The 13256-nt window shown below is 42.3% G+C and overlaps 1 protein-coding gene across 4 annotated transcripts in view; it reads left to right on the forward strand.

Annotated features, from left to right (window-relative positions):
- Positions 1-1916: 1916 nt before the first annotated feature.
- TRPM8 (transient receptor potential cation channel subfamily M member 8) overlaps positions 1917-13256 on the forward strand; it is an 83362-nt gene continuing 72022 nt past the window's right edge. For 2 of the 4 annotated variants that reach the window (XR_010473753.1, XM_065069201.1), the window contains exons 1-2: positions 1917-2285; positions 7643-7724. Coding sequence is in view for 1 of the 4 variants with exons in the window: in XM_065069201.1 (XP_064925273.1) it covers positions 7674-7724 (51 nt within the window). In the remaining 3 variants the exon portion in view is untranslated. Of the gene's footprint in view, positions 2286-6543; positions 7725-13256 lie in introns of those variants that run through there. The other 2 variants (XR_010473754.1, XM_065069202.1) reach the window with 2 other exon arrangements.

The raw sequence follows: 13256 nt of genomic DNA on the forward strand, positions 1-13256 counted from the left end.
GTGATGGGCTGTAGGGGGACAAAATGTTTACAAGGAAATAGCCAGGTAGAGGACAGTAGGGAAGATGAGCACTGGATGAATAAATGGGTACAAGAAATTTTAAGTTCAGATATTAGAAAGGGTGAGAACTTGTTCTGGCTAAGTGATGGGTGGAAAATACTTCTTCTAAAAATGTGACCTCAAAGATTGATGTACTTTTTTCCTTAGAGGGTTATTTTAACTCTAGTGATTTGGAGTTGTGAGCAGGTATAGATGTATAAGACCTTGTAATCAAGCTTTCTTTGTAGTGCAGAGATGAAGCTCATGAGATGAGCAGCCAGGTCTTCAGGGAAAGACAGACCTTACCTGGCAGTTTGCCACAACCTGAGCCTGTGACCGAACTCTGGTATATGGCACCTGAGATCTCACAAACCTGGGAAAACAGAGATTACATTTTAAAAAACCTTGGGGGATGTGAGTACCTCTGCTTTTTCCCCTGATCAAAATTGTACTGCTATAGAAGTTGTTTTCCACCAGCTCATATTGTCACTAACTCAGCCCTTTAGATAAATCCTGTGTTGTGCACTCTGAAACTTGCTCTGAAGAGGCTGAGTACCAGCAGCTCTTGCTCATGTTTAAGGTCTTCCTGTGCTGGTAAATCAGCTTCGTGTGGTGGCACTGATCCTGTGAAGAAAAGCCAAATGGCCATTGGAATGCTTTCTTACTATGTAGCATTGCAAAATAGCGAACCTTCTCTGGTTTAGCTCTGTGTTCCCCAAGCTGTGGGTGCAAAAATAACCCTAGGTGAGGCTATTTTGAGGTTTTTCAAGTGTAAAATCTGCCAGTAGCCTGTAAGTCTGGTCACTGCCATGACTATAGTACTGGTATGGTTTTCTGCTTATGCCACTCATACTATTTCTTCTCAACAGCTTTTTTTATCAGCCCCCCCTTTCAAGCTTTCCTGCAGGAAAGTTACACAAACATGAAGATCAATGGATGATCAGTAACTTTTTTTTAATGCACAAAATGGGAACTTTTCTTGCCAAGGCTCTTCATTCCTGCTCCTTTCTCCATCAATTTGACTTGGAACATTGATGTGATTTGGCATTCCTCAAGGCTTTTATGTCTGTTTGGCTATTAGGTTGTGACATTGCTGTCCAGTGACAAGTGTTGTGTTTTCCTGTGAAATAAGTGGCTTGTGGAAATCTTTCAAGTCCTACATTGACAAGCAGGGTCCTGATTTTTTAATTTATTTTATTTGCCTTTGTTGCCTATAAAATGGCACTAGAAAACACAGAGGAAAAGCATGATAAAACATTAAATGACCTGCAGTGCCACTGAAAGAATACCAGAGAATTATGTTACTACAGCCCTGCCTTCAAGACCACAACATTCGTGCTGAGATTATCAATGGTAAATTCAATAATACAAATAGATGTTACTAGGAATGCAATGAAAATCATACTTAGATGGAGAATTGAAGCTGCAATCGCACCATGTTCACCTTCAGGAGGGTGCACTGCAGAATGTTAAGCAGGATTTTGGGAGCAATGCTGTCAGTGCTGTCTGACAGCTTCTTCCCGCTGCAGCCCTGTGGTACCACCTGCCAGCAAAGCCTCTTGTGGGGTGACAGGCCCCAGCAGGAGCATCTTGCGTGTGGCTTGGAGTACAGCAGGGAACAGCGGGGCAAGTCCCCATGGGCTGAGGTCTGTAGCTTGGATTTCTCTTGCTAATACATGTCCTAGCAAGTGCTTGTTAGCTGTTACGTAGGAGCTGTCATGGCTTGTGTATTTACAGCTTCTGATTGCGTTCCAGATGAAGAGCTTTAATGCCAGAGTCCACTATCTCCAAACTGCCATTTGAAAGAGGTGTTATATTTAGCTGTTTTTTATTACAAGCAACTTCAGCAGTTGAAATTGGACCTTGGGGCTTCAAAGCAGCTGCTTGGTTAAGGAAGCATTGCTGAATAAAAGCTCCCTGCTTTGCTACCCTCCCCCTGCTTTTCTGCACTCCCAGCTGTGTCAGCCCAGCAGCAAGGAAGGGAAGTTGGCCTTGAAGTGAGTCTAAAGAGGAAAGAGAGTGAGGAGAGGTGGAGTTAGCCGGCTAAATGCAATAGCAGCCCGCAGCGTGGGAAGATGAGAAAGCAGAAGCAAAGAGACTGATGCTTGAATCTCTGTGTGGGTGAGCTCTGCAGAGCAAGGGCTGAATAGAGGGGAGGACCAAGGAGTTTAAAGACTGAACACACTCAGTGAAAAGGCAAGGATTACACTCCTTTTTCTTTCTGGAATAACAATCAAAGGAAAAAGGTAAGGGGTACAAGAAGGAAGTGAGTGAAATCAGTGCGAAATTGCAGTTGGAATGTGAGCCTTGAACAAACAAGGGACTATAAAACAGGTGGATGCCCTAGAATTTCAGTGTAATGCAGGAAACAAAGAACAATAAATGGGCATGTGACAATGTTGTAGGCATGATACTCAGATTTCACTATATTCTAATTTTAGTTGTGTAACTCTGTGCTCTAAGCTGTCACTGGCAATACTTGTTTTAATCCTTAGTGCAGACTGTTATGGTCTTTCACAGTAAGAAACTAGCTGGCAAATATTTTTTTTTTTTAAATAAGAGATTAGCAGAAACCCAGAGACAATAGGATGACATTTAATTTCTATAGCACTCTTGTGTCCAATAGAGAACAGTGTGGCTTTTAGCCAAGTCTAACACACTGAAGTTGAATTCCACAGGTTTTAGGCAACTGGAGGTAAATAAAATGCAGCCAGCTCCTAAATGCACTGAGTAAAAGTGGTCCATCTCAAAGGTCACTTTGAACTGCTGCAAGTGACTTTACTGCAGCTTCGAAGGCTTGGAGGGAGTTGAAAATTTGTACAAAAAGTAAACGCCATCAGGGGAAAACCTTGTTTATACCTTCCAGGGTAATGCAATAGCTACTCTGCAATTCCATTTTGTCAGAAGTGCTGCTGCTATATATGCAGTCAGTCCCCTGCGATTGCTAATGGCCCTTATCTTTCACTAAGGGAGTATTCCCCCTCTTTTTGAACTTGAAGAAGGTGGAGCACATAAGTGGCTTGCTCAGCTTTTCCACAGTAGTTGAAGTAGATACTTAATGTGGGGTCCTGTGCCCCAGCCAGCATCTTACCACAGAGACATGGCTTTTATCTGAGATCTGCAAGGCTGGTAATGGGTTTGGGGTTGAGTGGTTTTTCCAAGAGGGTGGTCAGAGGGACAGGACCATTTTTTTGCTGTGCTGCAGGGCAGCTGTGAGCGCAGCCCCCCCAGTCCAGCTGGATCTACCCTTGGTTACCAAACCCACAACTGTTTTGGTAGCACTGGGTAACCGCAGCACTTTGCTTACCCTTTTTTTCCTTTGGCAATGGTAGCAGACCAGTGACTCACTAGAAAAAAACACAGAACTTTCTTTGAAGAATTTTCAGATTTTTGCATGCCTCTGAATTATTTGGTGCTGCCAGCCAGGTATTCCTAAGCTGTTAACAGGGAAGTGTTGAATCTCAATGTTAGAGTTTGTTCATTTTTACTGAGGAGTGGAGAAGGTTGGTGTTTAGAAGACAAAAGTACTGGGCTCTTCAACTACGCAGTGTTTGTGAAGGTGCTAAGTGTCACATCACTTTGGAGGAAAGGTCCTGGCTGTTCAGCTGCCCCCCAGTCTAATAATGACCTGCTGGTGAGTCACCAGAAGGATGTAAGAGCTGGTCCTGGGAGCTTGACTCCAGACCTGTGAAGCTACTGGCTGGAGAACAGTGAGGAGAACATAAACAGGACCAAAATGAGTCAATACTGTTGCTTAGTCTTGCTGTAGATTTATGTTTTTCCTTTTTTGACGATCAATTCTATTTTAAGACAAACTTGCTCTTTATCGTGAGTTCTCACTTTGGGCGGGCAGTAGAGACAATGAGCCCACTCATACTCCTCTCTTCTTGATTCACGGAGCCCATGTATAGTAGGTCTCTAAGATTATAGCAACTCAGCTGTAAGTGTGGCTTGCAACATACTGAAATTGCAGGCTTAATTTCAGTGTGGCTGGCTTAAAAGCAGAACAGCTTTCCTTCTGCTTTGTCTTCTGGCAGAATGCCAGGCTCCCTCAGCTTCCTGCTGTGGTTGTGGTGGCTTTCTGGATGATAGAATAGATCCACTTTTTTTTCCATCCTAGCTCTCCCTTGAGGGACTCATGAAAGCCCTGCTCTCTGAAAGGCACGTTAGAAGCCTTCAAATGCATAAGGGTATCAAAGAGTGACATGAGAGAATAATCTACATAATCAGATTTCTGTTTTTATCTAGGCTCTTTTGCAGAAAAGGCTGTGTATGACGTGTTTGGTGCTGAAATCTGTACTATGACCTCCTCTTTCACTCCTTTTTTTTCTGTTTATTTAGCATGCAACAGATGTCTTTTTGGCCTAACTGGCACATAAAAACTTTCAGAGGTCAGATGAGAATTCAAAGTGACTCTTCAAGTTGCAAAGGCCTGAAATAAATGGCATTAGTTAATTTTTTCTTAAGACAATAGAGTATTCTTGCTAGCAAAAAGGTACGAAATGAGAAATGGTGAATAAATCAGCTTGCTTAAGTAGATTTCAGGAGTCTGTGGATCAGATGGATGTGGATTGGATGTTCTTCATGTTTCTTGTGGCTTTGATTTCTATGGTTCCATGAAAAGCAAAAAAGAGTAAGCTGGGTAGAGCATGGGGGTGATAATGAATATTAGCAGGCTTGGCTGAATTTAAAAAAATAAATGAAGAGTGATGGATGAGGCCTTATGGATAGGTGGACCAAGACCAGGGATGCAGACCTCCAAACTGTGTTCTCTTTGCAGTGGTCCTGATAATAGGACAGAGTGAAGTGCTGCCTCTTCTAGAAGCAACAGTAGCAAGGAGGTAAATTTTATGCTGGAGCATTTGGAATTTTATGCAATCCATTGCATTGCAGCTGAGACTTAGATTTACTTGCCTATGAGGTCTCAAAAACCAAATAGTGAAAAGGTGATTCTGAGAAAGGCAGGGATTTGCAGGCTTTGTGATTAACCTTTTTTTATTTAAAAAAAAAATGGCATGAATGGGCACAAAATATAGGATGGAATAATGTTTTGTCCCACCTGTGACTTATTAGGAGATAACAGTGCTTGAAAACAATTAGTGTTTGATATCTTATTACCTCAGACAGCCTGGGGAAGGGTAAATCCAGGTTCATATATCTGTGCTTTGCTGTAGCTTTCTTAAGGAGGATACTAGAAGCTATATCCTTGGAGGGAGTGAACAATGAATATATGAAGATTCCACTAGTTGACCTAGTTTGTGGAAAATATAGCTTTTTCCAGGAACACGTAAAAACAGCAGCTCAGCTTGGAAGTTCACCAGTTGCTGCAGCTTTTCCAAAGAGGTTGAAACGCCTCTGTAACAGAAATGACCTGGGAGATGGGGTTCATCACTGTCTTCCACACCTCTCGGCTGCTGCTTGGAGTCTGAGGGATTTAAATGACGTGTCCTAAATCAAGTCCTTAAATTCTTTAGTGTCTCTGGTGCCAGTGTGGGAGAGCTCAGCTGTGGTTTACAGGCCAGTTGTATGTCCCCAGCTCACAGACCCTGCCAGCTTGAGCTCTGTGTCTGTGTAAATCCCACCTTTGGCTCCAGTAGCTGCTGAGTGGCCATGAGCCTTATGCCCTCTCCTCTAACTGCTGGTGGGTTGCATATGTTGTTGGTAGCTGTTCGCTTTGTCTGTGATTTACTTCTCAGGCCAATTTATTTGATGAAGATCTAGCAAGCTGCATAGCTCATCTCTGCAAGCTTTTACTTAAGTTGAAAAAAATCCCTTTATTCTTCACCTATCTGGAGTTGAGTGCTTTCTTCAGAAATGTGGAACAAGTCCTGCTTTTGGCTGAATTCTGTGTTAGTCTATTACAGAAATTAGGCAGCTGCCTGAAAGTATGCCAAGAGGCAAAAACCTACTTCTTGCAATTAACGCTTTTAACAAATGAGATCAGTAGGTTTGTGACCACCTGGGCCCCTGCTGCTACAAATGCTGCAGTGGATTCATGTGGACATGAAAATCCTGAAGTAGTTCAGTTTCCCCTGAACTAGTCCTCTGTTTTTGAAGTGACCTACTAGAAAATACAGCCAGCAATGTAATTATCATCAGGAAACAACTCACCTTCTGTTGCTTAATTATATTTTCTGTGTGTACTTATTCCATATGAAAGAAGCTGTGTTGGATGGCACACTGAGTTTCCCCTTAATTACTGTTGTGTGGTAATTGCCATGTAATTATACTCTTATGAATATAATGTGCATGTATTATTGTGGGGCAGTGATTTATGGAATGTAAGCATATTTTAAAAGTGTTATAGATGTTCTTCACACAGGATTGCTAAGCCCTTTAATGACAGTGGTCTTTCACAGCTATTCAGTGTTCTAATTTTCCTGTGTTTAAGGTCCACTGTAGTAATAATACTTCATCATCCAGTCAATATCCTGGAAATTACTCTGGCTGGTTGTGGTGAGGTGTCTAACGATCCTCATCACGCTTGCAAAATGGAAAAAAAAATGCCAGTGCAGAAATAAATCAGGCATTCTAATAAACAGGTTGAAGGACTTCTAATAGGAGTATTTTGGAACTGATGTATGCTTCAAGGTGCTTACGGTATGCTGGTTAAAAAAGGACTGGTTAGTAATCCTGTTGCTGAAAGAACATAGGTTCAGTTACATGTTAGAGTCTGACCTGTGCATGCAGGAGTAGTGACTCTGAGTAACCCTTTCTTTCCGACAGCATACATGACAGCTTTGCCAGGGCACTTCTGAAAATTAAATTTACTCTGAAAGAACAAATCACCTCTAGAGACTCACCTCTGTATGAATTAATTTCTTAAATAGGTGATGACCCTAAAGGGGCAAAAGAAAAGGTCTTAAACCCTTTACTGTGGCAAATACTTGTAGCTTTGTAGCACCAGAAACAGTTACGTGCGGAGATTATGTGGATTAAAAGCTAGCAATACCTGAATGTGGTGAGCAGGGTAGCATCCGGTTGCTTGCAGATGGAAATTTTGAAACATAATAATTGCAGCATTGCTAACCCTAACCTTGGTTTAAGATGTCAAGAAGGTTTTTGTGGTGGTTTGTTTTTGTTCTAGGATGTTTACTCATAACTTACCATGTTACTCCCCTGCTCTTGACATACTCTGCACATCTGCCCTATTTTACTGTTTCTGGTGATGGGATCACCTGTGTTTTCCTGTGTGCTTTCTTTCTCAGCATCTCTTTGGCAGGGTGACACTTAGTGCAGATGTGGAGCCAGGTGTGATGCTCACTTATTTCAGCTTATGTGGTTATGTACTGTCATCTCCTGTTTGCTGGAATGTTAATATGGTCCCATGCTGCAGTTCTGTGCCTCCCCATACCTGGGAGAAGAAAGAACATCAGCAGTCCAGCAGTGGCAATGCAAGACCAGCAAGGTTCTTTAGAGGACAGGGTATCTGTTTCAGTACAACACTAAAAGGTAGGTATTACAGAAAACAGGAAAAACAGAACCTCTGGTTTGTCACAGGGTTTGCATGTTTTGTGGTCACTGTGTCATAGGGACATCTGAAAAGGGGAGGTTGTGTCTACATGTTATCCTGTACTTGACCTTGCTGCCCTGGTGATTGCAGAGGAAATTGCAGCCCCAGAGATCCATGGCTGATGAAAGGAGTTGCAAAGAGGAGAGGCACCTACTTGGCAAGACCTTTTGCAGTAAGTGCTATATGATGGTTGAAGTTGTCTGGGAAAGGCTTTCTGAACAGCGTAGTTCCTGGAATTAACATTATTTTAATCCTTCTGTATTTCTGTGGCATATCTTGTGCAAGTTAAAGTTGTACCAAAAAAAGATCTCCAGTTTTGTGCTTGTGCTAATGAACGAATGCTACTCTTGCCATATATTTCCAAATTTAGCAAAACTGAAGCGACTGGACAAAACTCAGTTTCCTCTCTGTATTTCCAATGAAACTGAACATGACGAAATTAAGTATGACTAAACCATTTTATCCTGAGTTAAATTTGCACGTGGGCTTTGGTTCACTGCTATAAACAAAGAGTGAAGCTGGCTGTGAAGAGGACAAAGAACACATCACAAACACATGGAATTGCTTTGACATGCTGCACAGCAAGGGCAATGGCTTTGCTGAAACTTAGCCAGACAGCTACATCACTTTTCTGCTAACATGCAACTAAGATAATTCTTTCTAAGCCTTCATGTAGTTGTATCACTATTTTTATAATTCCTTATTCACAGCTCAGGCGCTAGGCAGATAATGGCATGCAAGTCCCATGCTCGTTGTCCTGGCAGCTGCATACAGCTGTTGACTAATTTGGAGCAGGGCAGACTATAGCAAGGCATCCTTGGTCACTATTTCCCTGCCTCTTATCTTTATTAAGTCCGTTATTCTGTGTTTGCATCTTCCCTGTACCCTGATTTTTGTCTCCTGTTGGATATGAGATAGCAAGGTTTGAAGTAATTTTACACTCTCCTCTTAACTTTTTTTGTTTGAGACTCATGTTTCTTGGACTCTGAGGTTCTGCCCAAGACACACATGCACAGTTTGTCTGTTGTTATTGGCATGGAGCAGTCTCTGCACTTTGCTAAGCCAGCATCTCTTATATGAGTTTTGCGGAATATATGAACTGAGCCTTGTAGGATGCTGAGCTCAAAACATAGCTGGGGACGTAACTGCTTTTGTATATTTTGCTGCTAAGAAGGCTCGTTTTGCTCACTGGAGTCTGTATTGACTACAGTTAATTAAGGCTGATTACCGTGAGTGACTTTAAACCAACATCTTTAAGGCAAAGAGCACTTCGAGCTTGCGGGAGCGCCTTCCATCTGTAGTTTGATGTACTTACATCTGAGAAATGATTGTGCCTTCTGTAGTTATCTCTTGTGGACTGAATGTTCTGCCAGTGGTGGGACAGTTGTAGATTCTCTAATGACTTTTCTGTGCTGTGATTATGTCAGTTTGTGTAGGAGTGGCAGAAAATAGCAGCTGTTGAACATGAGACGATCCATTCAGCTGCCTTGTCAAGAAGTCCTTAGTAGTGGGCTCAAGTTCATGAAAAAGGGGGTTTTCACACAGAGATGAAACTGGTGGGAAGAAGGTGGTAAATAGCTTTTTTCAAATAATCATTTGTCTGTTTCCTCTAGAAACTGAAGACTTTGTTTAAATAGCATCCCTCACACAAAATGTTTGTTGCAGTAAATACCATGCTATGGAAAGTAATGCCTGCAGGGATGAGTATGGATGCAGGGGCTTGACTGTTCTGGTCTGCTGTCCTTAAACAAGACTCCAGCCTGTGCTGCTCCTTGCTAGTAGTCTTAATCTTCTGTTTACAGAATGATCTCAATCTTATGTCATGGAAATAAAAATAAAGATGAGAGAAGCAAGAAATAAACAGCTGGTGGCTTTTTATGCTTGTGCTCATTTTGATGCTTGCATCCTGCTGTTCATCGTGATTCAACCCCCTGCCTCCAATACAAGCATTGAGCGTTCTAAAATTCACTTATACAGGTTATTTCAATCAACTTCACATGTAGTTTGCAAATATTTGTTAAAGAGTAAACCTATTAAGCTGGGTTTTTTTTGTGTGTGCTTCTCTGAATTGCAAGTCACAGTTTCTTGTAATTTATTTCAGTATGCAACTGTAGAATTGCACCTTTCTGACCTTGTGAAATTATTCTTAGATGTTGTCTTCCATATGTAAGTGATGCAGTTGTATTTCCACAGTTGCAAGGTTGCCTGTTTCTCTTGATAGCTTTCTTGGTATGTAAAAGTTCCTACAATATCCTTTAAGGAAGATGCTGATGGTTCAGTATGATGTGTTGGCATAGCTTAAACATCTAACCCTTGGAAACTGAGTGTGGTTGCTTCACATTGAAATAATCAGGGAAAGTAAGGCTCCATGTGGAGTTTAACAGCAGACAGACGGGAGTGGCTCTTGGTTCTTGTGGGTGTCTTAAACCTGTCTTTAGACCTGTATTTTGCTTCTGCAAGTCCTCCCTCATTGTTGCCAAGATAGATGTTTCACTGTGGTCTGGAATGACTCTTCTACATCCATGTTTGCACATAGTTATTGTCCTGCAGGGGGGTGAAGAAGAGTTTCAAAGTCAGGTCCCAGGCTCTGTGTGTTTTTAGTTCCTGGTGTGTGTTCTGTGATGCTCACAACGGATTTGTCTATCTGCATCTTTGCAGTGAGGAGGCTGCACTTCCAAGCTTTCTATGGTACTTTGTGATTTGAGATCCTTTACTGCATGGTTGTTTCTCCAGGAAGCACAGGGGGCTTGATTTGGTCCAGAGATCATTTGGCAGCTAGGGAATATCCATATATCCTGCTCGTTCTATGGGAGGTTCAGCCAGACAGAACAACCTGGCCTTGCTTCTACTGTAACAGCTGCTTTTTGTTGATATACAATACAGAAAATAACTTTGTTTTGGGCATCTGAAGAGCCCCCTTTGTTTTTGGGTTAAAGGTCTCTCTAACAGTTGTGATACCTTCTCCTTTCCATTCCCAAATATAAAAAAATAGGTGCAGTTGAATGAAACAAATTATTTATAAGTCTTCTGTGTGAATTGAAGCTGCACAGTTTTGAAACAGTTAGCTAGGCTTTATGTTGCTCCCACTCTCACCCTCCTCCAGTCATTTGCAATTCACATGGCACCCAGCTGATGAGTCTGCAAGTGTTATTCAGAAATCATTGAAATACTAAAAGAGAGCTTAGGTACCTATTTTGCCCCCAAAGTGTTTCTGTTCTAGGAGCTCAGAACAGAAGCTGCTGATGGAGTGAATTTGAAAACTAGGTCTTGCTACATTCACTGGGATTTGCGCCCTGGAGGTGAGTTGGTTTTGAAGTGGGATGTGCATGTATTTGACACTAAAATATGGTAGTTTTGTTGTTTATTTCCCATTGCCTTCAAAAATAATTAGTTTAAACCTTCTAGGAAAACACTGACAACCTAGTTTAACTGAGTAGGGCTTTTTCAGGCTGGCAGAAAATAAAAATCTTGATGGTAACTCTGTTGATGATCTGCCTGCAGAAAGATAGTGAACTGAAGCAGTTCAGATTTTGAGGTTAATGAAGCTTAATTAGTCTTCTGGAAATATTTTCTTTACTTTAGAATGAGAAGGATGAGCTCAAAATAGATCTTTAATGGAAAGTGTTATCCTTAAGCTATGTATCTAGACATGTGATTTACAAAAATAAGACATAAGCAGAATTGATGAGCTGATGTATAGGATTTGTTAGCAAAAATAGCTGCTCTTTATTTGGATTGCCCAGTGTGCAGTTACTGTACTTTTGGGTTGGACCAGGTACTGGACCATGGATTTGAAACAAGACTTTCTGAAGCAGGACCATGTCACTGGTATGGTTCAGGAAGCTCTGAGCAAGCCTTTCTGCAATTAGTGATACGTGCCCGTAACTGCGATGAGCAGCAGAAATTCAACAAGAGAAGCTGCTCCATTGCACTACATCCCAAATAACAGCCAGCTAGTATTGTTTTAATGTTAATTTGATGTATCTTAGTGTGATAACAGCTGTATCAATTAATTGGCTTGAACAAACTGTTTGGTTAAATGGGTGGGGAAAAATTTAATGAAATATAACAAGGGCAAGCGTAGAGTTTGTCATCTGGGCAAGAACAACCCCAGGTTCCTGTGTAAGTTGGGGAATGACCTATTAGAGAACAGCATAGGGGAAAGGGACCTGGGGGTCCTGGGGAACAGCAGGATGACCATGAGCCAGCACTGGGCCCTTGTGGCCAAGAAGGCCAACGGCATCCTGGGGTGTGTTAGAAAGGGGGGGGCTTAGTAGGTCAAGAGAGGTTCTCCTCCCCCTCTACTCTGCCCTGGTGAGACCACATCTGGAATATTGTGTCCAGTTCTGGGCCTCTCAGTTCCAGGGGACTGATGGAGAGGGTCCAGTGCAGGGCAACAAAGATGCTGAAGGGAGTGGAGCACCTCCCTTATGAAGAAAGGCTGAGGGAGCTGGGGCTCTGGAGCTTGGAGAAGACTGAGGGGTGACCTCATTAACGTTTACAGATATATAAAGGGTGAGTGTCAGGAGGATGGAGCCAGGCTCTTCTTGGTGCCAACCAATGGTAGGACAAGGGGCAATGGGTTCAAACTGGAACACAAGAGGTTCCACTTATATTTGAGAAGAAACTTTTTTTCAGTGAGGGTAATAGAGCCTGGAACAGGCTGCCCGGGGGGTTGTGGAGTCTCCTCCTCTGGAGACATTCAAACCCGCCTGGACACCTTCCTGTGTAACCTCATCTGGGTGTTCCTGCTCCGGGAGGGGGATTGGACTAGATGACCTTTTGAGGTCCCTTCCAATCCCTGACGTTCTGTGATTCTGTGATATGAGCACTTTATTTAAACAGAAGTTGCACTTGTTGACCCAACCTCATACGTTCTGCTCAGTGGTGTCACTAGAATCATAGACATTTAAGTGGATTTTAAATCAGAATCATCAGATGAACAGTGAAGGCTGAAGTTTTCATTGTTCAGCAGCACTAACAGTACTAAACTATCAGCTTTCCCTGTTGGGATGTAGTTATTTGATTTTGTCCTTTAAAAAAAGAATATCCTTATGGGTTGTTTGCTTGTGGCCACAGGTTCATGGACCCTCATGGTCTGTTGTGAGTTTGTTGTCTTTAGGAACTTTACTTATGTTTTCTCATAACAGAAATCTGAGCTTCGTGAGCAGAGGCAGTGCTGTGTGTTGAAGGAAGAAGCCAGCTATGATGAGGTCTGGATATTCTTATCTCGATGTACATATGCTGAGTTTGAGGTCAGAATGTGTGTTGTAAAGCAAAGGGACGTGGGTGAGGGTGCTGACTAACCCTGTCTGCCCTGCCTTCATCTTCCTGCTCAGTGTTCCTTGGGGATTCAAACATGCTTCTGATGTTTGACCAGATCTTGTTTTAACCACAGTGGGGCCAAGTTAGACGAAGGTACTTCTGCAGCCCAGTGGATCTGAAAATCCTTACTGGGTCAACTTTTTGTTCCTGTGCTAAACCTAGAGGCTGACTTCTACCAAAGGCCAACTGGCTTGGGAGGATTTTGACAACATGACACAGCTTGGATTTGGAGTTCGGTACTAAGAATTATTTTAAGCCCTGTATCAGATGTGTTTTGAGTAGGGATCCGTATTATATCACTTAACCTCTGTGCCCAGGCAAGCATAAATCCTCTTCTTTATCTTTTATGGGCTTGAATTGTTATTTATAATGACGGCTG

This window comes from Columba livia, chromosome 7 (assembly GCF_036013475.1).
Source record: "Columba livia isolate bColLiv1 breed racing homer chromosome 7, bColLiv1.pat.W.v2, whole genome shotgun sequence".
Lineage (NCBI taxonomy): Eukaryota > Metazoa > Chordata > Aves > Columbiformes > Columbidae > Columba > Columba livia.